Consider the following 27180-nt stretch of genomic DNA (forward strand, 5'->3'; position numbering starts at 1 on the left):
TTTTTGGCATGAAGTCAGCTGTGAATTAGTATATAATATTTTTAATATGTTGCGCTAGCCTCTTTATCAACATTTTATTTTTGTTAATATTGACATTCCTTAAGTCTTTTGATCTTTAGTTTTCTTTCTTTACATTGTTTTTCACTGGTTTAAGTGTCAAGACCATAATTTGTTTATAAAAATCAGAAAAGAAAGTCCATTCATGTTTATTTTCTGATTTTTATAAATATATTATGGAATATAAGAATTTATCATTCCTTTCAGTATTTCATGAAATTTATTTAGAAATCCATCTGGTTCTGTCTAGGTTTTCATTGAGACTTAATTTGAGGCATTTTTTCAGATTTTGAAGTAGGTAATCTCTTATGTTAATCTTTATATTTTTAAATGAATATTCATTTTCTCTATTATCATTTTTGTTCCCATGAAACTGAAAAAAATAGTCTCTGATAGTTCATATCTTTCATCTTCAGTTGTCATGAATGCTCTGCTTATTTTTTATATTAACAATTTGGTCCTTTTTTAAAAGAAAAAATCAGACTAGTGTTTAACCTATTTTATTAATTTTTAAAAATAGCTACAGCATTTATTTATCAATACAATGGGATTTTTTTTGCTTTTGATTTTAAGTTCTTGTTTCATTTTCAGAATTCCCAGCTTGCTATTTATTTAGTCTTCATTTATTATTTTTCCAGCTTTAAGAAATTGAACACTCAATCTATTTATTGGTTGGTTGTTTTGTTGTTGTTGTTGAAAATATTCATAGATATCGAGGACCGATTTGGCTATATCTCACAGGTTTTGGTATGATTTTTCAAAGTCATCATTTTCTTTGACAAAGTTTTCTATTGTTACAATGACCTCGACTCACAATCTTTAGGATTTTTTTTTAAAAACCCTATCTTCTGTCATAGAATCAATACTAAATATTGGTTTCAAAGTAGAAGAGCAGTAAGGACCAGGCAATTGGGGTTTAGTGACTGGCCCAGGGTCACACTGCTGAGGCTAGATTTGAACCCAGGACCTCTCCCTTGGTACCTCTCCCTCCACTTCCACAGGCCTAGCTCTCCATCGACTGAGCAACCTAGCAGTAACATTCCATAGTATTAAATCTTTTAGTTGTCATTTAATTTTTAATCCTTTCTTTAATGGCACTTTATCTAAAATAGTTTAATTGCATCTTTAGTAAAAGATATACTTAGTATTTTTGCTTCTCTGCATTTCAGAATTTTTTGAGTCCTGATACATGATCAATTTTTGTAAAGGTGTTGTGCACAGTTGAAAAATTTTATAATCTCTGTTCCATGGAATAATCAGTAGAGATCCTCTATCTCCATCTTTTCTAAAGTTCTTTTCAGGTTCTTCTTTTTTATGTCAGATTCTTCTAGGTATTAAAGTGCTACATTAAATAACTGTACTAATATGATTTTGCCATCTATTTCTTCTTGTAATTTGATTAACTTTTTATTGAACATTTATTTTATAAATGTCAGACCTGTTTTTCCCTCCATCTTGTCATCTTGTACTTTTTCTTCTTTTTGCTCCTGCTTCTTTTCTTTATAAAGAAGGTAGAAGTCATAGAAGAGCTTAACAGCAGTCATGTAGTTGTTTTTTATTTCTGCTCTATTGATTTTCCCCCTTTTTTGTTCTGCCCTAATCACACTTTTTAAAAATTGTTCTCTCCTTTTAATTTCTCCTTCTTAATCCATTCCCTAACGCTGGAGTTGTTTTATTTATGACTACTTTGTTATATATATATATATATATATATATATATATATATATATAGAGAGAGAGAGAGAGAGAGAGAGAGAGAGAGAGAGAGAGAGAGAGAGTGTAGTCTCTCAGTGATCGAGAATGACTATTGTTTTTGTGCAGTTTCATCTACGGTGTACCCTCATGTGGCTTTGGAGTCCAAAGGCTGAGGCGCAGAGTTTGTGGCACATGGGGCATGGGACGCCAGTTGTTAAGGGAGGTGCGGTTGTGGCCTGGTGTCGGCGTTCACGCGCAGTGGCAAGACGTCGACGTCGTTCATCTCAAAGGTGGTGGCGGCATGGTGAATGTGGGTTCTCCAGCTGCTTCTGTCAGAGGCAGTGAGTTCTAGTTGCTTTGGTGTCATGCCAGCCCACTTCAAGTTGGACTTTAGCTGATCCCTGAATCTTTTCTTTGGTCGGCCTTGTTTCCTGAGTCCAGCTGACAGTTCACCATAGAATACCTGTCTTGGTATTCGCTGTGGGTCCATGCGGATGACGTGTCCAGACCATCGTAGCTGGGTGTTGAGGCCCAGGACTTCGATGCTGGTGGAGTTGGCTCTGTCGAGGACTTCCTGGTTGGTGATTCGGTCCTGCCATCGGATCCTCATGATTGACCGGAGGGAGCATTGGTGGAATTGCACCAGCTGTTTCATGTGCTTCCGGTACAGTGTCCATGTCTCACAGCTGTACAGGAGCGAGCTGAGGACCACTGCGTTGTACACTATGAGCTTCATCGCAGTGCTTACACTGCTGTGTTGGAGGACTTTGGAGCGCAGCCGCCTGAGTGCCTGGCTGGCCTTTTGAATCCTGGCATTAATCTCGTTAGGGACCCGTCGTTGGCAATGGTGCTGCCCAGGTACTTGAAAGTGTTGACATTAGAAAGCTGCATGCCGTCGATTGTAATGCACGGCTGGTTCGTTGGCCTCCCTGGTGCAGGTTGGAACAGCACCTCTGTTTTGCTGAGGCTGATAGTCAGGCCAAACAGCTTTATTGTGGTGGAGAACCTGTCCACAATGGTTTGGAGATGATTTTCTTGGTGGGCCATGAGAGCACAGTCATCTGCAAAGAGAGCTTCCAGGATGAGTCTCTCTGTTGTCTTTGTTTTTGCGGTCAGGCGGCGAAGGTCGAATAGTGAGCCATCCAGCCGGTATTTGATGTAGACGCCCAGGTCTAGATCCATCACAGCATGTCGTAATACTTGGGTAAAGTATAGGTTGAAGAGTACCAGAGCGAGGACACAGCCTTGTTTCACGCCGTTGGAGATGTTGAAGCGATCAGAAGTCTCTCCACCAGATAGGACTTCCCCTGTCATGTTGACATGAAAGAGCTGGATCAGTTTGACGAATTTTGCTGGGTAACCGAGCTTGCTGAGGATCACCCACAATGCATCCCTGTTCACTGTGTCGAACGCCTTTGTCAGGTCTATGAAGACAATGTAGAGCTCAGGTTCTGCTCAAGGCATTTTTCTTGCATTTGCCTCACCGTGAAGACCATGTGGATGGTGCTGCGATCTGGTCGGAAGCCACATTGTGATTCAGGCAGGTTCTGCTCTGAAACAGATGACAGGAGTCTGTTGAGTATAACATAGGCGAGGATCTTTCCAGGAGTGGAGAGTAGTGAGATGCCTCTGTAGTTGTCACAGGCTGCTCGTGAGCCTTTGTTCTTGTATAGGGCTACGATGGATTTTTTTTTAAACCCCTATCTTCGGCCCTGGAACCAAAATTATGTATTGGTCCCAGGGCAGAAGGGCAGTAAGGGCTGGGCAATGGGAGTTAAGTGATTTGCCCAGGGCCACACAGCTAGGAAGTCTGAAGTCATATTTGAACTGAGGACCTCCATTGTCTAGGCCTAGCTTTCAATCCACTGAGCCACCTAGATGTCCCTATTTATGACTATTTTATGACCTTTGTACTATCCCTCATGAAGTCCTTTCTTTCTTGTCTCTATTTCCCCTATTGAATTTAATGTAATATTGCAGCAAGCTGTGTGATACTCCATTTAATCTTCCTTTGTCTGGATCAGAAGAAAATGAAGTTCATAAAATGTCCATTCTTCCACAGATCCCTCAACATTTCTATTATTTTTATGTCAGATATACCAGTTATTTAAGATAACACATTTTCTCACTTTACTTTTCCCTCTTTTCCCAGCACATTCCAATTTCTTTCTTCTGTTAAGTATATCCTTTGTCTAACTTATTTAAATTTCTGTTTGACTTTTAAAGACAGGGGTGAGAAAATACTTCCTTTTTCTTCTCCAATTAAAATGTGAAAACAAGTAATTTGGAAATCCATCTGGTTCTGAATTATCTGAACCTGAAGCTGATTGCCAGCTTTGGCATGAAATTGGCCAGCACTCTACATGTTATTCTAATACTAATACTAGTGATACTACAAATGGCCTTAAGCCATTTAATTTCATGGTAATTCATAACTGGAGTATTTATTTGTGAAAAGAGTCTCTTGTAAGTTGTCTCACTCCATAGATAATGTCTTCTACTTTAGGTTAGGGATATATATGATTCAGAGGAAGAGAAGGGTTTCATTGGAGCCTGATATGATTTATTTAAAATAAATATACATGAATGTATTTTAGTATTTGGCACAAGAAAATTTTCCCTTAGCCATTTCACAGAATTAGTATAATATTATGGAAGCTAATAACCAAATGTAGAGATTAGTCCCAGTTCTGCCACTTACTAGCACTTTAAAAGGCACTTCGCCTTTTCTTAGGTTCGGTTACTTCATTTGTAAAAAGAGAATAATAAATATTAGTTACCTATCTTTCCTGCCTTACAAGATTGTTTTAAGGATCAAATGAGAGAATGTATTTGGAAGTGCTTTGTATAATTGTAAAGTTCTTAACTTTTTTTTTAATTATCACAGAGTAATGAAAGCATTTTAGAAAATTTTTGTCTAAATAATTTCAAAATAATTATAGAATGCTTCCAAGAGTTAGATAGATAGTAGTTTGGAAAGTAACTGCAAAGTAGTGCATCATATAATTGAGCCAAAGGTAACCTGAGGACATGAATAGTGTTTCTTTGCACATCTGGGCATATTCCTATGCCAGTTGAAGTATTAATAGAAGACATCTCTCATCTTCCCATGGTGAACAGTTAAATAGAGGAAAGAACTGTGCCTTTTTTGTATGTCTACATGAAAGAATTCAATTTTGGACATCAGCCTCCCTGTAAGATATGGATTCTTAACTTTTCTTGGCCATGAGTTTATTTGGTTGTGTAGTTAAGTTTATGGAATTCTTCTCAAAATATTGTTTTTTAATGAATAAATCAAAACACATAAGATTACAAAGGAAACTAATTTTACTGAAATAGTTATCTAAGATTTTCTGAAACAAGTTCCTAGACCTAAGGCTAAGAACTGAGGCTTTATTGTGACAGAAGAGTGCTAATTTATAATAAATGCTATAGGGTAACCTTTTTTGCCAAGATATTCTGGTTTATACTATGTAGAAAACTATTACTCATTATCAGTTATAATATGTTTTTTGTTGAAACTTTTGTTCTACTTCATACAGAAATGGATGAGTCATCCTGTTCAAGGACAAGTATTCAGAACAATGATTTTATCAGAGATTGCAAAGTAAGCTATAGAGCACAATTTATTCCTTCATCTCTGTATTATAAGGGAAGGTTAATTTGTATTAGAGGGGTTTGGTCTTTTAGTATAGCGAGGGGGAAAGAGTGGAGACCACCCCTTCTCAAAACGGGGTTCAGGAGAGTCAGCTGATGTTTAGGATTGGCTCATGGAGAGGAGAGGGAATTTGAAGATTTTTCCCCTTCCTGCCCTCCCTCCTTAGCTAAGGCTGCTCTCCCAGATTTGCTCTTGTTCCTCTTATCCCCCCTCCACTACTGGAGACCAAAGGGTCTCCCCTTGATCTGTTCACTCACACTTGTTCACAGCTTGGGGAACAGATAACTTTTTAATGTCAACTTAACTCAATTAGGATAATACAAAGGAAAAACTATCAAGGAAAGAATGGGAGAGGAAAGTGGGGAAAGGGGGTCCCTGTCTCTATCTAAAACCCTTTTCCTCCCTCCACAAGTTTGGGGGGAACTCAGGCTTTGGCAGCCTGACCCCCCTGAGAGAAAGTCAGGTTGACTCACCCTGGGTTCGTCCCCCTGGGCCACAGTTCAGACTCAGGGCAACAGGAGCTGAAGTAAAGTCAGACAGAGATTTAAAATGTCTTTCTCAGGTTTCCTCTTCAATAGTCTTTTCAATTGGGAAATGTTGGGGGGAAAGATTTCTAGTCACCAGCAGGAAAAAGTGGGTAACCTTCAGGAGAAAATCTTTTTCAACCTTCTCTTTTCGACTTCTCAAGACTGAGAGCCCAACTCCTCTCCTAGTCAGAGTCTTCTCCTCCACCAGATTCCAATCCCTTGGGGCCCCTCCCCTGTAGAGGTGATCAGTTTCACACACTCTTCAGCCTGGCACTTTTTCTTTAGTGCCAGCCTCTGTCACATTTCCTAGTCTTAAAGCATAACAGAATTGTTTGTGACCACAGTTCTGTGGATCAATACAGTGGTCCCGTAGACTTTAACTTTAGTAGATAGTTTAATACCTCTCTCCATACTTTGTTCAGTCTCCCAAATACTAAGCTATCTCTGACATTGTATAGTCATTTCGAAATTCCTGTTTCAAGGTGAATACTGCCAAGGTATTTCCTAATCAGAAGCATCCCAAGATACCTAAAGAAACCTCAAGAAACCAAGAACAAAATCTAGGGAGAAAATCACTGAAAAGGGACCTAAAACAATATAAAATAAATGAGACATATCGTTTAGGCTAAGAGCTGCCAACTAAATTCAAACTGGATAAAAAAGTATGGAAGCAGTGTAGTATAGTGAAAAAAGCATTGGACTTACAGTCAGAAAACCTGTCTTCAAATCCCAGATCCAATTAGTGTTTTGTAAATCAAAAAGACTAAAATAAAAGGCATATAAGGGGGGAAACAGCCTACATACCAAGATAAACATTTTAAAATATATTTATTTAATTGATTAATTTTGAATATTTTTACATGGTTACATGATTCATATTCTTTTCTTCCCTTCCCCCCCCTCTCATAGCCTATGAGCAATTCCACTGGGTTTTACATGTATCATTGTTCAAAGCCTATTTCCATATTATTAATATTTGCAGTAGAGTGATCATTTAGAGACAACATCCCCAATCAACTTTTAAGATTAAAAACCCAATTCTATCTCCATCAAACCATGTGATTGATCACATGTTTTTCTAATGTGTTTTTGTTCCCACACTTCTTTCTCTGGATGTGGATAGCATTCTTTCTCATAAGTTCTTCTGGATTGTCCTAGATCATCACATTGCTGCTAATAGAGAAGTCCATTACCTTTGATTGTGCCACAATGTATCAGTCTCTCGGTATAAGGTTCTCTTGGTTCTGCTCCTTTCACTCCGCATCAATTCCTGGAATGCTTTCCAGTTCACATGGAATTCCTCCAGTTCTTTATTCCTTTCAGCACTATAATATTCCATCACCATCAGATACCACAATTTGTTCATCCATAACCCAATCAATGGACACCCTCCTCATTTTCTAATTTTTTGCCATCACAAAGAGCATGGCTATAAATACTTTTGTACAAGTATTTTTCCTGATTATCTCTATGGGGTACAAACCGAGCAGTGCTATGTCTGGATCAAAGGACAAGCAGTCTCCTAAAGCCTTTTGGTTCCAAAATTGTCTTGCAGAATGGGTTGGATCAATTCACAACTCCATCAGCAATGCATTCGTGTCCCAATTTTGCCACATACTCCAGAACGTTTATTACTTTCCTTTGCTATCATTTTGACCGATAAGATGGATATTTTTTCAAGAAATCTACTTTAATAGAACAAATCATGGTTTAACAATGTGATGTAATAATATTATTGCACCATAAGAAATGAGGAAAGAATTATGAGACTTGTATAAACTGATTCAAAGTTAAGTAAATGGGGAAATTAGAACAATTTGCAAAATAACAATGTTATAAAGAAAAAAGACTAAAATGATGAACCATAAATTCTCAAGGACTAAAAAAATGGTGATAGCCTCAAGATGCAAATAAAGCACATTTAAAGACATTTTTAGTTAAAGCCACTGTGGGAATTTGTTTTCCTTTGGGAATTGCATAAGAGTTTTGGTTATTTCTATTTTTCATTTTGAAGATATTTGAAGTGAAGGAATAGAAATAAGGGTAACTAATGGGGACAAAAAAGGAAAAACTAAAGGGTGTTATGAAAGCATTATTTTCATGTAGAAAACAGAAAAAAGGTTTGAGGGAACAGAAGCAACAGGACAGCTTTGAAAATTACATACAGAATTATATTTAACAGCTTTTTAGTTTCATATACAACCCTCCTATTCTGTTTGACTATTTGTGAAAATGTCCAAATTATTTAGTGTTTACTAAATCCACAATAATTTTTAGAGAGATAAACACCATTAAATAAAACAAGAACAAAGAAATGACTTAATGGATTGAATTTTTTAATTGTTTGTTCACTTTGATACATTGGAAAATGTCTCTTGGTCTTACATATATTGGATACCAGACTTTATAGATAACATTTGATTTAAAAAAAAAAAGTCTACAATAAGGTTAGAGATGGGAGTGGGGTACAACATTATTCCAAATCCAAGTTTGGAATTGAGATTATGGTATGATGAATTCCCAGTATTTCCTTTTTTTAAAAAATAGGACAAGTAGCATTTCTGATATGTGTTAGACATTCTCCTCCCTTTTTGGTGATTTAGAATGGTAATTGATGAAGAATAAAAAGTTATTTGCTACCTCCACTTCCAGATCAATGCTCTCTTATCTTTTAATGCAATAATCAGTTGAACTGTTACTAAATTTCCTTATTTGGATAAGGTTGGTTGTGGTTCTCTTGTGGATATCTTGGGAACTTGCTTCAACTCCTTCACAGTTGATCACCTCACTTTGCTTTGCATCAGTTCATAATTCTTCCCAGGTTTTTCTGAACTCAGCTTGTCACTTCTTATGGCACAATAATATTCCCATATAACCATATACCATAACTTGTTCATCCATCCTCCAAGTGATGGACAATCTCATAGTTTCTCATTCACACTATAAAAACAGTTACAGAAAACCTATTTGTACATATAGGTATCTTATCTCTGATTTCTGTGGTTAAACTGACCAAGTAATGGGAGGAGACAAAATAGAGGCCTCTATTGTAGACAGCCTTCTTGAAAAGGTAAAAGGAAAATAGTTACCAGAGATGGAAGTATCAAATGAAGATTTTTTTTCAGCCTGTACAGGGTCAGGTTTGAATTTGAATTCCTAACAGAATATTTTTTATTTGATCTTGGAAGTGAAAGGGACCCACTGGAGTTTACTCAGTAAACTTTTCCTTATTTTCTCACTAACCATCTTCCTACCTCCCCTGCCACCTTCCCTTTTTACTGTAGGCAATACAATTGTTAAGCCTACTTCAAGCCCAAATTACTACCAGGTTTTCCTGTTTCAAGTCTCTCCCAATTCCAATCCATCCTTCAACTCAGACATTTGTGATTTTCTTAAAGCATACTAAGGGACTCCCTATCACTTACAAGATCAAATACAAAATATTCTGTTTGGAATTCAAATCTAACCTACCTTTCCACCCAGCTATTCCATGAACAAGATACTACATTTCTCAGCTCTGAGCTGAGCATCCATGCATGCTTGAACGAACACCCTCCCTCCTCTGCTCCAACCTCCCTGACTTCCTTTAAGATGCAACTACCTACAAGAAATCTTAACTAACCCTGGTTAATGTTAGTGTCTTCCTTTTGTTAATTATTTCATGTTTGTTATCCAGAAAACAACAAAGCAAACTGTTTGTTCCAAAAACCAGAGAGCAAATCACTGTACGCAGAAAACGGTTTATTTCCTAAGATTGGGCAACAAGAGAAAAAACTGCTGCCTAACATCAGATGTTTGTCAGTAGCTTGGAATATAGACAAGCACATGATAATAATGGAAGAAGAGAGTCTGGACTCCTCTGCCCAATATAGGCATCAAATAATTTTTAACTTCCACATAAAGATTAATTTCAAATTGACACATTTCACACTCAAATATAACAATTATATAGAGCACTTAAATATAGTAAGTTTTTGCTGACACAATTCATTTCATTTTTATATACTGACAGTAATCACAAATTATCCAGAGTGGGTGGGAGAAGAAAAAGGAAAAAAAGAGAAGAAAATTTGTAGTTTGAACTAAACTTGACAAGAGATAAAATAGATATAATAGATAATATATAATAATAATTATTAATAAAAATAATAGAAAATCTTGATAAGAAATAGATCTTGCAAGGCTGAGACAGGACTCCCAAACAACCTTGAAGGTTCTGGATCTTTTTCAGGGATCTTTTCAATTAAGAAAATAATTTTTTAAAAGGACCCAAAAATATAATTATAAATAAAAATATAAACAACATAAAATTACATTGAAAACAAGCACTCTGCAACATTCAGGTTAGACCAGCCCCGAGTCCTGTAGATATCAAAAATTTTGGTTTCCTTTAAAAAGGAATCCTCCCCCTCAAAAAAAAACACACAGCTGGTTTTGACTGGTCAGCACCTATAAGAACAAGCCCAGACCAGTTTTGACCAGTCCAAACCAGTTGGAACTAGTCTAGACCAGTTAGTTTGGCAAGGCTCCAAATGACCTGAACTCATTCAGACCAGTCTAAAATGGTTCTGATCTGTCTGAACCATCTCAAATCAGTTTAAACCAGTAGTAAAAACCAGTTTCAGACTGGTTCAAAACAGCTAAAACCTATTTAAATCAGTTCTAACTAGTTGGAACCATCAAAAATAGTACAGAACCCTCAAAAGTAACTGGTTCTGGCTAGCCACCAGTGGCTCAAACCAGTTTAGACCAGTCTAAACTGGCTATGGCCAGCTACAACTAGTCAAAACTGGCTAAAATAAGTTTGGCCTGATTCAGACCAGTTAGAACTGTTTCTGCCCAGCTCAAATAAGTTTAGAAAAATTTCAACCAGTCTAACCTGGTTCTTGTTGGTTGAGGCCAGCTCAAACTCAAACTAGGCCCTGACCTGGATTTTGACTGTTTTGAATGGGCTAAACTGGTTTTTTGTTGTTTTTTTAACAGATTGAGCCCCATTTTTCACATTCTTGGAAATTATAAAATTATCTAATTTATTTTATGAAATTTTTCTTGGATTTTATTTTTGGTCTTGATATCAGAAACCAGATAAAGCCTTACTTCTTAACCAATTATGATTTGGAAGAAAGAGAAAATCCCCATAAAAGAAATAAACAAAAATAAAAGAAACTGGAATATTTTTGCCAATTAAAATTCAGACTAAAAAGAAGCATATGTGGTAATAGGAAAAGAATTGGATTCAGAATCAAACAACCTGTGTTCAAATTCCAAAAGAATAAAATTTATAATACAGGTGAAACCAGTCAAAACCCAGTTCAAACATGTCAAAACCAGCTAAGATTCATCAAAATCAGTTCAAAGGGGTCTAAACAAAACAAAAGCTGCTTTAAATAGTTCAGTTCTTTTAGTCTAGTCTAAAAAAACCTGTAACCTCTCCTTCCAACCTCAGAACATTGTGTTTTCTCTCTCTTAAAGGAAAAAAAAGGGTTTTGGGGACAAAGAGTTAATTAAATTAACATTTAATTAAAATAGGTTTTTAAGAGATAAAATAAAGGAAGTAGAAAATAGGGGGAAAAGAAATCGAAAATAGAAATAGAAAAAATGGGAAAAATATTCAGCCACCTGGAAATCTGAAATGCATTTTACCTGTGTGCATTAAATTTCTAGGGCCATTAAGTGCGTGAGAGAGAAAAAGTGAGACTGAAATTTCTTCTAAAAAGTTTGATTATGAAGCAAAGGAATAATATAATATTATTGGGTTCCTTGATTTTGTATCCCTATTTCTATGAGAGAGCATGAAGCATTTTTAATATTTCTAATATTTAGTGAATAATTTTGTGTCCTAGTTCATGCCTGCAACCCAAAAAGTCTAGAAATAATTTCCAAGAAGGTAGAAGTAGTTTTTGGACATGTTGATATTAAGATAATTTACACTGACTTACAGTAGGAGGTGCTAATTAAATTAAACTAAGTGGAATAGAGGGAGGTTACACTAAATTTCTGATGGGTGATTTATTACTAAGCTTACCACATAATTTAGTTGTTAGAAAATGAAATGTTATTTTATGAACATAAAATAGTTTAAAATCATTTTTATTGGTTATTTTTCATATTTAAAAGTTTACATAGTATTTATCATTTGGGAAGTAATCTATTGAAAAAAATCTACAAAATGGAAACTTAAAATGGAGTCAGTTATGCTAAGTTAATATAATTATTATAACTATTCTTATTACACAATTGCTCCAGACCAGGAATTAATTATTAATTAATTACGAGCTCTATTTTAAGAATGGGAATAGAAAAATAGAAAAACCTGGCCTACTCTTATATTTTTGTCTTGAGCTAGACCTGAACTTACAAATGCTTTCGCATTTCCTTCTAATCCATTTTTCCACTTATATATTGTTTATTTTTTGGAAGATAAAGAACTCTAAAGAAAAAGAGAATACAAAAGCATACATATTCTAAACTGGCATTTTATTTTTTCTTAGCTCTTAAAGCACAATAAAATGAAAATTTTGAGTTTACATGAAGTAAAAAGAAGCCCTTATCATTTCATCTGTCAAGTTTTCATCATCACCAATTTTCCACACAAACATATCATTTAAGATTTACTTCATTAGGAATAGGAAGGCCATTGAGAGCAGCCAGAAGGCTTTCAACCATGTCTTCCATCATGGCACGGCGACTTTGAAAAGTTGCACTTCCAATGTGAGGAGTTAAAATAACATTCTTTAATTTTAACAAAGGATGAGATCTGAAATACAATATGCATTGAAAAAAATTACCCACATTTCATTGTTTTAAAAATCATTATACTATAGTTTCATTTTTTATATTCATGGGAAGACAAACAGTTGTAGGAGATTAAAAAAAAACAAGGAAATTCCATTTGATTTATGGAAGACTAATGAGATCTTAGAGTCAGACAGGATCTGATTTCCTAGTCTAATATCTGCATTTTATAGATGAGGGAATGAGAGGTCCAGAATCAGGACAGAATGAATCAGTAGCAGCAGTGTCTTCAAAATTATCTCAAAAGTCTAGAACACTGTGTGAAAACTAGGGGTAATTTTAAAGAGTTAAGTGTTCAGGTGCAAGAACACAAGATAAACAGAGTTTTTTTCAGAGATAAGGCTATCCATTTGTTTTATATTGCTAAAGATGGCAAAGCTAGAACCAGTAAGTGGAAGTGACAAGTCTATTAAGTTTTAATCATAGTGGGGAGCAAGGTGGCACAGATGATTGAGTCAGAAGGGCCTGGGTTCAAATCTAACCTACCCTGTGTGGCCCTTAACTTCCATTGCAAGTCCTTATGTAGAAGATTTTAAAAGAATTTGAGAAAATTCCATGTAACTTAATTTAATTCATACAAGGAAATTCCATTTGATTTATGGAAGACTAATGAGATCTTAGAACCAGACAGAACTTTAAAGATATTTTTTGTCTAGCAGTTTTTTATATGACTATATTATTATATTATATGTAAAATATAATTATTAATAATTAAGACAGAATAGCAGTAAGATTTACAAAAATGTGTAAAACAATGCTGTTATTATCGCTAGATTTTTTGTTTTTCAACGAAATATGTTATTTTGTAAAACCAATAAAAGTTTATTAAGTTTACTTTAAGACCTTTAAGGTACTTTTACTTTCCTTAGGTGGGGAGGAGAAGGTATTTGATCTGGGGACTTGGTGGAGAAGTCAGAAAACGCAACCAGAGGGGAACCTCAACAAACAAAACTTTTATCTTCAAATATAGACAGGGAATTTTGCTTCTATTTTTATCTTTTAAAAAATTTGCAGGAACAATTTCTTTGTTTCTTACCTTGGCAGGGGTTCCGGGTAAGTCACATCCAGTGCTGCAGCTTTAATAATCCCAGTCTGCAGAGCTTCAACTAGGGCATCTTGATCAACCAATTGACCTGAATTAATGAAATAGTATCTTTGTGACTATCAAATTTAGAACATATGTAATAGAGTAGAATAAATGTCCACATTTCAACTTGTTGCAATAAAACAAAAAAAAAGTACCATTCAAATAATCAAAAGATGACAAAGACATGAATAGCAAATGTATAGGAACTGCCAGCAGCTCCTATATAATGAACCTGTGGGTGGTGCCCTGAGAAGGAGATTGGAGGCTAAAGGAATATGAATGAATAGGTAATGCAGTTATAGGCAGAGACATAGGAATAAAGACTCAGAGACCACAAGTTAAAACACGTGGGGAGTCTTGAGCTCCTCCATTGATACCTCTCTGGAAGAAGATAACAAGTGGAGAAATTATAAGTATGAGAAACAAGAGAACAGATGGGGAGTCGATAACTCCGGGATATTACCCATGGACCAGATGGTCAAGAGATTAATGGGAAATATGCGGGGCAGATGCGCTGCGTAAATCAGTCAGACATGAGGAACATAATAGGCCATAGCATGATTAAGAGGTGCAAAGAGCAAGAGCAAGAGCAAGGGGAACAGCAAGAGCTATGAGAGCAAGAGAAGTAAGAGAAGAGAAGGCTCGCACATGTTCCCCAGCTTTTATGGGAGATTTTAGGAAGGTGAGGTGGGAGGTGATTAATGAATACGTGACATGATATAGGTTTTGACAGTGGTTGAATTGACAAAGACAAAATCAAATAGGAGATTAATCCAACCCATGCTTTGTAAAGAAATGTAGTCCAAGCCAGGGCACTGACTGGCAATACCCAGCCCAGGAATTTGCTTGTCCTTTGCTCTAGTACTTTGGACTGTCCATTTCCATACAATGAACATTAAGTGATCTGACCATGTGTCTGGTAAATGAAAACATAGGATACAATAAGATACAATATCAATACATCAATCATACTTCCAAGATGCTAACATGCCTGGTATGCTACACAAATCAGATATGAAAATTGAAATGGAGCCTAGAAAACAATAAGTAGGACCCCATAATTTTTTTATTTCATTGCAAAATGATGGATCTTAAAGATTAATGCATTCAACTACTTCATTTTACAGATATTGAAACTAATGGTCAAAGAGGTTGAGTGTCTTAAAGTATCAATTCCAAATTCTTTCCAACAAAAGGTACCCCTAAAAGTCTGAATAAAAAGGTTTTTTTTCTTCACTGAATAAACTATAGTCACAAGGTCAAGAATTCTTATAAGTAGAAAGTAAATTTCACTTGCTTACCATTCTGAGTCACTTTTGGAACCAACAGAGCTACAAAAGAAGGAAGCTGATAGGAAATGGCAACTATCTGAGATTTATTGCTGCATTTTTGCAGTCGAGAAAAATATTTTGCTTGGCATATCTTCTATTATCTATTACCTCTGCCAATGTTGATAAGAATAGCAGTAGACTTCATTAATCCTAGTTCCCTCTTTCCAATCATCTTATGAGTGTCGGGTGTCAGCCTGAGTACCAGCATTACAAAGTCTGATAGCTGCAGCAGTTCATCCAACTTTGCACAGTAATGAGCCCCAACTGCCTGTTCTTCTTCAACCTTTCTGCCAGAATAAACCAAAAGAAAAATATAAAGTGAATTTCCTAATCAGAAATAGTACAAAATGCTCAAAGTAATATTAAGAGATCAAGAACAAAATCCAGGGGAAAGTCAGTGAAAAATAAACTAAAACAAGATAAAATAATTCAGACATTATTTTGGCAAAGGACTAACAATTAAATTCAGACTGGATAGAAGAAGCATGTGTGTAATGAAAAGGAATTGGATTTAGAGTCAGGAAACCTGTGTTCAAATCCCAGCTTGGCTATGTTTAGTCCCTCTCAGCCTTTTTTTCTAAAAACCTTTTCCTTCTATCTTAGAAGTGATATTAAATATTAAGGCAATTGGGCTTAAGTGACTTGCCCACAGTCACACAGGAAATATCTCTCTGAGCCTTACTTTCTTTTTCTGTAAAATAATAAGATTAAACCAGATGCTCTTTAAGGTTCCTTTTGAGCTTAAGATATGATTTTTCCCATGATACCTTAAAGTTAAAGAATTACTTAAAACTATCAATAATTTTAGCAATGTAGCAGGATATAAAATAAACCTACATAAATCATCAGTATTATCAACATTCTGTGAGAAGAGATAGTACAAAATAACCCATTTTAAACTAACCATAGAAAGAATAAAATATCTAGGATTTTATCTGTGAAAACAAATCCAGAATCTATATGAAAATAATTATAATGCTATTAAATAAAACCAATTAAATCATCCCCAAAATTATTTTATTGAACTAGAAAAAATAATAAAATTCAGCTAGAAAGACAAAGGGTCAAGAATATCAAAGGAACTGATGAAAAAAAAGGAAAAGAAGTACCAGATTTTGAAATATATGATAAAGCATTAATTATCAAAACTATCTGGTCCTAACTAAGAAATAGATCAGCAAAACAGAAAAGATTATACAATAAAAAGATTATACAATAATAAAACCTTGTGTTTGACAAAAATAAAGATCCAAAATTTGGGGATTCACCATTTGGGAAAACTAGAAAGCAGACAAAAACTAGACCAGTATATTGCACAATTTACCTCTATTATTTGACATTGTATTAGAAACACTAGCAGTAGCAATTAGAGAAGAAAAAGAAATTGAAGGCATCAAAATAGGCAAGGAGGAGACCAAGTTATCACTCTTTGCAGATGACATGATGGTCTACTTAAAGAATCCTAGAGATTCAACCAAAAAGCTAATCGAAATAATCAACAACTTTAACAAAGTTGCAGGATACAAAATAAACCCACATAAATCATCAGCTTTTCTATATATCTCCAACACAGCTCAGCAGCAAAAACTAGAAAGAGAAATCCCATTCAAAATCACCTTAGACAAAATAAAATACCTAGGAATCTACCTCCCAAGACAAACACAGGAACTATATGAACACAACTACAAAACACTTTCCACACAACTAAAACTAGACTTGAACAATTGGAAGAACATTAACTGCTCATGGGTAGGACGAGCCAATATAATAAAAATGACCATCCTACCCAAACTCATCTATCTATTTAGTGCCATACCCATGGAACTTCCAAAAAATTTTTTTACTGATTTAGAAAAAACCATAACAAAGTTCATTTGGAAGAACAAAAGATCAAGGATATCCAGGGAAATAATGAAAAAAATACAAAGGAAGGGGGCCTTGCAGTCCCAGATCTCAGACTATTTTATAAAGCAGCGATCACCAAAACAATCTGGTACTGGCTAAGAGACAGAAAGGAGGATCAGTGGAATAGACTGGGGGCAAGCAACCTCAGCAAGACGGTATATGATAAACCCAAAGATCCCAGCTTTTGGGACAAAAATCCACTATTTCATAAAAACTGTTGGGAAAATTGGAGGACAGTGTGGAAAAGATTAGGTTTAGATCAACACCTCACACCCTACACCAAAATAAATTCAAAATGGGTGAGTGACTTGAACATAAAGAAGGAAACTATAAGTAAATTAGGCAAACACAGAATAGCATACATGTCAGACCTTTGGGAAGGGAAAGACTTCAAAACCAAGCAAGACTTAGAAAGAGTTACAAAATCCAAAATAAATAATCTGGAATACATCAAATTAAAAAGGTTTTGTACAATCAAAACCAATGTAACTAAAATCAGAAGGGTAGCAACAAATTGGGAAACAATCTTCATAAAAACCTCTGACAAAGGTTTAATTACTCAAATTTACAAAGAACTAAATCAATTGTACAAAAAATCAAGCCATTCTCGAATTGATAAATGGGCAAGGGACATGAACAGGCAGTTCTCAGCCAAAGAAATCAAAACTATTAATAAGCACATGAAAAAGTGCTCTACATCTCTTATAATCAGAGAGATGCAAATCAAAACAACTCTGAGGTATCACCTCACACCTAGCAGATTGGCTAACATGACAGGTATGGAAAGTAATGAATGCTGGAGTAGCAGTTCTTGAAGTGCACCCTGTAGACACCTGATAGGCTTCTTTTTCAGAGGATCCACAAAGTCAAAACTACTTTAATATGACATCATTTGTCTATTCTTTATCTTTATCTGAGGGGACCAGAATAGGCAAAGGATAGAAGTAACGCTTTATGTTAAGAAGAAATATTTTTGAGAGAAAATCCAGGAAATGGAACAGAGAAGGAAGGAAAAAAAGAATGACGGAGAACACCTCAATTCTATGGAGGGAAAAAAAAGAAGGAATTTTATCATTACATTATGATATGGCAGTGAATGGAATCATGGGTTTCATTTAGAGAGGCACGGCTTCAGGTAAGCTTAAAAATTCATTTTCTGGAAGTTTTTACCTACGGTTCCTATTGTGATACAGAATCTTCATATCAAATGCTTTGGCTCGCTGAGCAACCTTATAACCAATGCTGCCCATACCGATGATTCCCAGAGTACATCCAGTCACCTCTTGTCCCGTCCAGTTAATAGAAAAGTACTTGGTGTCTGGTGACAAAGCTATCTCATTTCCTAAAAGTTCAAGATACAAAAGTGAGCCAGGGAATTGTCTCCACAAAGGATGCTATTGTACTTTTAAGAGAAAGTAATAAAAGAATAAATTGTGATTTCTATCTGGCTTTGCAATCTCTGATAACATGAGTTATTCTGAAAATTCTTGCCCATTTCTACATGAAGCAGAACAAAAGTTTCTACAAAAAAAGAAAATACCCAACAAATCACAACATATTGGAAATAGGTAGTAGTCTTTTCCATAGTAAAAAACAGAATATCCTGGCCAAAAAACTTGACATTGTAGCATGTTTTCTAAGTTAACAGTTTTCTGTCACAATAAGGATAGAGTTCTTAACCTTGGACCTGGGAACGTATTTTTAAACTGTTTTTTGATAACTCTATTTTAGTAGAATCTTCTTTTGTAATCATATATATTTTAATTTGTTCATTTAAAAACTTTATTCTGAGAAAGACTCCATAAGCTTCATAAGACATCAAAACAACATGAAAAAGACTTAACATTTTTTCAAATATTGCCATGAGTATTTTTTTCACTTTTTCCCCAAATAAAGACTAATTATAAATAAGACATTATCTAGGGTTCAGGACAACTTGAAAAGGACTTACCATTTTTCAAATATCAACTTGAATACTTTTTCTTTCCTTTATTTTCATAAATAAAGACTGTAGTTATAACCATGCAATTAAAAGGCTGAAAAGATTATTTTACCTTCTAATATTCTCCGAGCTGATGCCAGAAGTAAGGCCATTCCAAAATCTGCAGTGCTGTTAGAAACAGCTTGTGGCGTGTTGGCCAACTTCACACCAAAGCTGGCAATCAGGTTTAAGTCTAGATGATCCAGGCCTGTTCCTGAACTTGCAATAATCTTTAAGGCAGGCAAGCTTGCCAGCAGCTCCCTGTCAATATGTGGTTCCGCTCCCCATAAATATATAGCTTGTATCTTTTGACTCAAATTCATTTTGTCTTGAAGAAATTCTTGCATGGTGATGAGATTAAAATGTTTCTTGAGATCCTTTACGTGATCTGTATTCACACCATACAGTTTTCCAAAATTACTGATCAGAACACAAGGTAGCACTTGATCTTGCATGATCTGTAGAGAAAAATAAAGATTTACTTTAGTAAAGGGAAAAACTCGTATGTGTAAAGAGTGTGTCATTGACTTCTTAAATTTCAGTAAGAATGGAGCAAGATCATTTGGGGTTTTCGGAGAAACTTCTAAAACAGTTCGCAGTCACAAGGAGTTCATACTACCCTGGATGTACATGCTTCTTTTACCCTCTCCCATCCTGGTCTTCCTTTGTTCTAAAATTAGCCATACCATTAAATTGATGAATATTTTCATAATCTATAAAATTTATTGGATAAATCCTATGTTCCTGGTATTTAGAGGTTAATAAGTTGAATATTTTATGTGAAATAACAAATTCGTTTTTAAAAATTGTAGTGAGGAAATAATTTTTGCCTTTGGCTCATTGGCCCTTGATAAAGAAAATATTTTTTTCTATGGAATTTTTCTAAGATTCAGCATAAGAAATAAAGTGTAACATAATTACCAAGTTGAATACCTCTTAAGATTATAATAATCAGAGATAATAATCAGAATATAATAAAATTCATATATAATAAAAATCTACTTGTGAGCCCTTAATTAAAAGCTCACATTTATTTTTTTCCTCTGACTTCAGAGTCCTTCCAGTGCACTATGCTGCTTTCATGGTACTAACAGGAAATCTGACACATTAATAACCCTCATTCCCCAACCTCATCTCTGAAAGCAGCGATGTTGAGTTGTTTTTTTTTAATTAAAAATTTTTTCCCAATTACATGTAAAAACAATATTAATTTAATATTCTATCTTTTAAACTTTATCTTCTGTCTTAGAATCAATACTATGTATTGGTTCCAAGGCAGAAGAGTGGTAAGGTCTAGGCCCATAATGGCGAACCTATGACGTGTGTTAACACTGACATGCATAGCCATTTTTAATGACATGCAGTCACATGCAGGCTCAGCATGCCTCAAACTTCCTGGAGAGCCACACCCCACAGCTGTGGCCATGGCCATGTCCCAGCTAGTCAGGGGCCGAGGGCTGGCTGCACCATCTGCTGGCCCGCAGGTGCAGGTGGATGAGCGGTGGGCAGTATGCTCCAGTTGGCAGGGGCACGTGGGGCTCCCATGGGGCAGGGAGGAGAAGCACTGGGAAGGACTGTGCAGGCAGGCTGGCAGACATTGCTCTCACGTGCCCCTGGGCTAACTAGCTGGGGCAGGGTGGGGCAGGCCTTTGGAAGACTGGGCGGGGCTCTGGCCTATTTACAAAGGGGGAGTGCCTGGAACTGATTACCTGACACTTTTAGCACTCTGAAAAATAGAGCAATGGCTTTACTCACAATTTTTCCTTCCACGTATTTTTTGTGAGACCTTATTCTCAGTGTTAAGTAATAGCAAAACCAACAAAAGAAGTAGATTGACAGATGAAGTTAGTAGCACTTGCTTGGCCTTGAAATGTAGAAAATACCAACCTTCAAGTGAAGATTTAGCCAATGAAATTCAGCAACAAAAAAGTCACTAATAAGCAGGTTAGTTAAAAAATTCCCCCTCACTTATCATAGTTCACATCACCCCACACTAGTTAAATAATAAATATCAAGACCAACAAAAGAAACCAATTGACAGATAAACAAAGAAGTCACTAAGCAGGTAAGTTAAATAATTAGTTTTTGGTTTATTAAATAGTCATATATTACAATTAAACATTTTTGTTATTTAAACTATAAATATCACAAAATTATGGGTTTTTTCTCAGAGTGACACACTATCCAAGTTATGCTTGTTTTTTTGGCAAATTGTGACACACCAAGTTCAAAAGGTTGCCCATCACTGGTCTAGGCAATGGGGGTTAAGTGACTTGTCCAGGGTCACACAGCTAGAAAGTGACTAAAGCCAAGACATTCATTTTCTTAAAAAATTTGAATTGTAATTTCTCTTCTCCCCTTCCCAATTCCTTGTTGAGAAGGCAAGTAATTTGATATAGGTTTTATATGTATAATCAGGCAAAACATATTTCTATTTTACTCATGTTGTGAAAGATTTTTGGTCATAGTTCCAAATTGTTCTTCAGAATGGTTGGATCAGTTCACAACTCCACCAACAGTGAATTAGTGACCCACAATTTCTATATCCCCTCCAACATTTGTCATTTTCCTTTTCTGTCTTTCTTGACTTTTAACTTAAAAAAAAAAACAAAAACCCAAACTATTAAAGTTGGTCCTTACTCTTGTGAAGGGGGCACTGTTCTAAGCTTCAGCTTCTTTCTGTTGTTGCTTTCAGAGCTAGCTCTGGGGATCTATAAGTTTTCAGTTCTTCCAAAGTGGCATGATACAAGGAGAAATGTTTTTAATACTCCCTTTGCCTTGTATGGTAATCAACTAAAAGACTAAAGCATCAGCAATGCAAGGTATAAAACCACAGGACTCATGTTAAAAAATATCCACAGTCAAAGAAAGAACTGTTAGCATCTGATCAAAATATGCCATTTTCCACTTTATTTCCTAAATGAGTTTTTTTTTAATTGTATGTGTGATATGTGTCTTCTTTTATCGCATGAGGAATATGGAAATATGTATTATATGATATCACTGGTATAACCTACATCAGATAATTTTGAATCTTGGAGAGGAGGGAAGGGGGCAAGTGAGGAAGAGAATATGAAATGCAAATTGTCAAAAATTATTTATACATGTATTTGAAAAAAATAAAGCCATTTTAAAAAAGGATTCTCCTGGCCTATGCACTAGAATATAAACCACCATAAGCACTATTTTTTTGCTCTGAAGCTGTGACTAGGTTTCCCTGCTTCCCAGTGACTAAACACTGGTATATACAAGTGTATATACTGATATATTCCTGGGACATTTACCTGTAAATGTGAATCAAGTCTGTGCATTAGCTCTTCAGATGAGCAGTGTGACAGAATCCTGCACTCAGAGCCAGCACACAAACCCTGTAATTTCCCTCTGACCTGCTTACCATCTGTGGGCTGAAGCCATTGCTGTTGCCACCACCAAAGCCTGTGCTAGCTTGCCATTGCTTGCCCGCATTCCACTCCCACTGTGGTGCAACGAACCTTTTAAGTTGTCTTAGAATGAAAAATTGTTTCACTCCTATGGGAACAGCATAAGAAAATTAGGGGCTTTCATTCCACCAAGGCTATGGAATGCCCAATGTACCCCAGTTTGCCAAGTCTCTGGGAAATCATAGATTAGAAATTGCCAGAAACAGCCTGCTCCCTAGCATGAGAAAAACAAATATTATATGTTCTTCCAAGAAAATTATAATGTAGAAGTTTCTGAGACAAGAACATACAGTATTCTATACAGAACTGGGTCATACAATGACATGGTGAATGGACATGTTACCTGTGATTTATTATCCTGTAGAAAACTCTGTTCAGAACCACTGAGGTAATCTAAATCCATTTTCTCCATCTTATAAATCATTACTAGCTTGTCCCTGCAAAAGGCTTACCTAATCTCTTAACCTATGTCATTTCCCTATAAAGTCTGTACCCTATCATGAAACATTGTCATTACCCAGCAAGTAGATGTCTACGTGTTTGATCTGTCAGTCTGTCAGTTCAACCCTCCTATAATGCCAGATTCATTTTTCTCGTCCCAGTTCACTGACCCATGAGTAATTTGTCATTATCACCTGATATACCCCATTTTATGGGTTTTATGGGTTCCTCAGCTCCAGAATTCATTTTGAGGTCTTTTATCAAAGTTGTGAAGGAAGGTAATTTGAGAGAGATCAGTAGGGTATCCATTTCTTCCTTAGCCATCATGGCTGGAGCCCCCCCTTAGAGTTGTTTTGCATTTCTCTAATCAATAATGATTTAGAATATTTTTTCCTATAACCATAGATAGCTTTTATTTCTTCTTCTGAAAACTGCCTATTCATTACCTATGGCCATTTATTAATTGAGGACTGACTCATATTCTTATAAATTTGACTCAGTTATCTAGATATTGGAGAAATGAGGCAAACTTGCTATAAAATCTCACACACAATTTTTTTGCTTTTCTTCTAGTCTTTGCTGCAATGATTTGCTTGGATTATAGCTTTTAAATCTAATATGATCAAAATGATTCACATTTATAGCTTGTAATGCTCCCTTTCTCTTCTTTGATCATAAATTTATAGTTTTCTCAACAGTTTTTTTCAAATGATGAGTTCCTTTTCTGGATCTTTGGGTTTCTCAAACATTGGATTGTTCACCTAATCTATTCCACTGATCTATCATTCTATTTCATAGCTGATATCAGATTATTGTAATGATTTCTGTTTTGTAATATTGTTTAAGATTTGATATGGCTATCTTCCTTCATATACGTTTTAATTAATTAATTAATTCTTGACCATTTGTTTTTCCAAATGAATTTTCTTTTTTTTCCTAGCTCTGTAAAATAGTTTTAGGGCAGTTTGATTGATATGGCACCAAATAAACAAAATAATTTAGGTAGAATTATCATTTTTGTCATATTAGATTGGACCACCCACAAGCAATTAATATGTTTATTTTAATATATTAATATTCATAATATATAATAATAATACAATTAACTGCTAGACAGATATACCTAATTTTATGACCAGTGGGCTAAGAATGGTTTTTATGTTTTAAAATGAAGTTGTATTATATGTTTTAAATGTAAAAATCATTCTTAGTTCTACAAATATAAGTGAGGTGGAGTTTGCCCTTAGGTCATAAAATGCTTATCTCAGAGCTAGAGGAACAAAAGGTTAAGTATTTCAAGGAAAATAAAGAAAAGGAATGAAAAGTAATAAAGCCTAGCACTACCAATTTCAAATTATACTAAAAAGCAGCAATCAGTAAAAGGATTTGATAGTGAGTAGGAAATAAAGAGGTTGATCAGGCTAGGTATACAACTTACTGAAGCAAGCAATGCAACAGCATAATAATCTATAAAGCCAAGTTAGTTGGTAAATCCTTTTTTTTTTTTTTTACACAACGACTTCTGGGAGGAATGGAAAGCAGTCTGGCAGATGTTGAGTATGCCCCAATATCAGATCTATTCCTTGGCTGATGAAGAAGTCTCTCCCTAACTAGAGATCTAGTAGGTACTTTTCTCCATATTCACTTCTTATCCTACAGGCTTTTCATTCCTTTGCATTCTGGCTTCTGGCTCAGTCACTGAAAGTCTGACTAGGTAAACAATGCTCTTCTAACAGCTGAATAATGTGCTTTAGACAGTTCACCAGCAGAAACAAATACTTTCACTTTTTAAAAGTCAAGCAATAAGGCCATCAGTGACACAGTACGCTGAACTGTTAAAACCTTCACTTCAAAATTAGAAGAAAAAGAAATAATGCATACTTGTTCTTTCACTTTAACCAAATGATAATTTAAGTATTTGTAATATATGACACCAATGATTATAAGCTATGCTTCAAACTACTTAGATATAAACCCTTTCTCCTATTTGTTAAAGTATTTAAATATTTCAAAAAGATGAAAGAAAGAAAATTACCTTTTGTTTAAATGATATTCAAGAACTTCTGTTCTGAAAGTTGTGTCCTTTCTTGACCACAAAGTTTCTTTTTAAAGAGGAAAATAAACTGGACAAAAAAAAAAGGAGGAGGAGGAGAGGTTTATATTCAAGGCAGAGCTTTCTAGCAGTGGCTGTGAGGAGGAGGGATTTAAAGCTATATCCTATCTTGTGGTATTGAGGTCTTTAGTGCATGAAACACACGTTTTTTATTACCAACCACTGAGCCAGATAAATCAGTCCTTAATCACATACACTAAAAAAAAAAAAAATCACTAAGCCTTAAATTAGTTGTTTTTTAAGAAAAATTAGATTCTAAGATTTTAAGAGAAAAATGAGAAAACATTGCCTGACATTATAGTAATTCCAACCCAATTTGTCTAAACAAATGGATGGAAATTAATATATGAAACTAACGAAATTATATCGTATTACTATTTCTATTGTTCAGTCATGTCTGATTCTTTGTGAACTCCTCTGGGCTTTTTTTGGCAAAGATACTGAAGTGATCTGCTCTTTCTTTCTCTAACTCATTTTTTTTTACAGAAGAGGAAATAGATACAGAGTTAAGTGACATACCTAGGATCTAAATTAGTCTTCCTGACTTCAGGTCCTGCATTCTATTCACTGTGTCACTGACCTTTGGAGTCCTCAGAGAACTCTAAAGCAACTACCTCAAAACTCACAAATCATTCATTTCCAACAACCAGTATTGGCGTAGGGATTAGAGTGCTGGCCTTGTAGACAGAAAGCCTAGGATTCACGGGCTTCCTCTGAGCTCATGTTGGAGAATCTCTATTCAAGTCTCCTTAAGAATCCAGAAAGAACAGCCCGGGGAGAAAAGAACAACCGATTTTTGGCCACTGTGAGGGAACCTTTTTGCTGCTCCAAGGTTCCCAGATACTTTTCCAAGAGAGTTGTAAAACATTTCAGGGTTTTAAACTGAAATAGAACTTTCTTACTTTTTTTTCCTCTTTTTAAAAAAATTCAATTCTATTTTCTTTTCAGTTCCAAATTCTCTCTCTCCCTTCCAACTCCCACATCCATTGAGAAGGCAAGAAAATAGAAACTCATTACCAAGGAAGAGTGCTTTCTTTTGAGATTTTACATGATAAATGCTATCTCTGATTCCATAGGCAAGGGCAAATAAGCTTCTTTCATTTATTTATTTATTTTTATTACAAAGATATTTTACTTAACCAATTACATGTAATAATAAGTTTCCACATAAATTTTCTCAAGTGATATGATCCAAATTGTCTGTCACTCTCTTACCTACCCCTCCTAGAGCTGGTAACAATTTGATCTGGGTTATACATGTATTATCATGCAAAACATCAAATAAACTTCTAATACACAAAGATCCTAACAGGGGACTAAAGATCTTACCCATTAATTCAGCTATGTATAAAAGTATGCATGCAATTACATATTCTAGAGGAAGTAATATTGATTTACTTATATCCCTTAAAATCTGGATATCAACAAACAAAAAAAGCAACAGTAAAAACAAAAACAACAACCCAAAAAAACCTACAACTATATCCCTGTACACATAATAAGAAACTAATTTATAAAACACAAATAGGATACAATTAAATGAATCATTGCAATTCAAATGTAATAGATATATAGGACAGGTCCCTTGGTCTCTGATGTCACAGGCAGAAAAATGCCAGAGATTGCTTAGGGGGAATGCTTTCCCATTAAGTCATTGTAAAAAAGCAGCAAAAGGTGATATTAGAGGGAAGGAGTAAATGTAACACAGCAAAGGAATGTAACCTGCCACAATAGAAATCAGGCTCCAAATCCAGAGATGATCTTTGAATGGTGCAAACTCTTTTAAAAATCAAATTATTTAAGTTTATAGTACGCAATCATGTCTGTATGTGTGTATGGGAGAGTCAGCATACCAGTCCCTGTTCCACATTTGGTACAGTGGAGCAGTCAGAGACTGAAGGTTCAAATGAAGACTTCTTTTACTTAAAGAATATTTCAATAATTTCAAGTAAAACAGTGTCTGAGACAGTTAAAGAGAAATTCAGATAAAAGCCCAAGATTTATTCTTATTGAGATCTATTCTTAATACTTTATCATTATAATTTTTAATACTGAATTTTTAAAGTCTTTCCCTCATTCCTTTTGTAGGGTTCCAGTTATAAACCAATCATGAAGATATTGAAAATGTATTCAAAAGCTGACTCTAATGA

General features: G+C 35.2%; 1 protein-coding gene across 3 annotated transcripts in view; it reads right to left on the bottom strand.

The window, feature by feature from the left end:
• Positions 1-8256: 8256 nt before the first annotated feature.
• The window catches only part of LOC100023635 (glyoxylate/hydroxypyruvate reductase B-like), a 73904-nt gene continuing 54980 nt past the window's right edge, over positions 8257-27180 (bottom strand). For 2 of the 3 annotated variants that reach the window (XM_007487828.3, XM_056823534.1), the window contains exons 2-6: positions 19110-19494; positions 18226-18397; positions 15259-15437; positions 13769-13865; positions 8257-12694 (exon numbers count right to left, since the gene is read on the bottom strand). In XM_007487828.3, coding sequence (XP_007487890.1) covers positions 12538-12694; positions 13769-13865; positions 15259-15437; positions 18226-18397; positions 19110-19491 — 987 coding nt within the window. In that variant the 5' untranslated portion in view covers positions 19492-19494 and the 3' untranslated portion in view covers positions 8257-12537. Of the gene's footprint in view, positions 12695-13768; positions 13866-15258; positions 15438-18225; positions 18398-19109; positions 19495-24952; positions 25112-27180 lie in introns of those variants that run through there. The other variant, XM_007487827.2, reaches the window with a different exon arrangement.

The sequence above is a fragment of the Monodelphis domestica genome, chromosome 3 (assembly GCF_027887165.1).
Source record: "Monodelphis domestica isolate mMonDom1 chromosome 3, mMonDom1.pri, whole genome shotgun sequence".
Lineage (NCBI taxonomy): Eukaryota > Metazoa > Chordata > Mammalia > Didelphimorphia > Didelphidae > Monodelphis > Monodelphis domestica.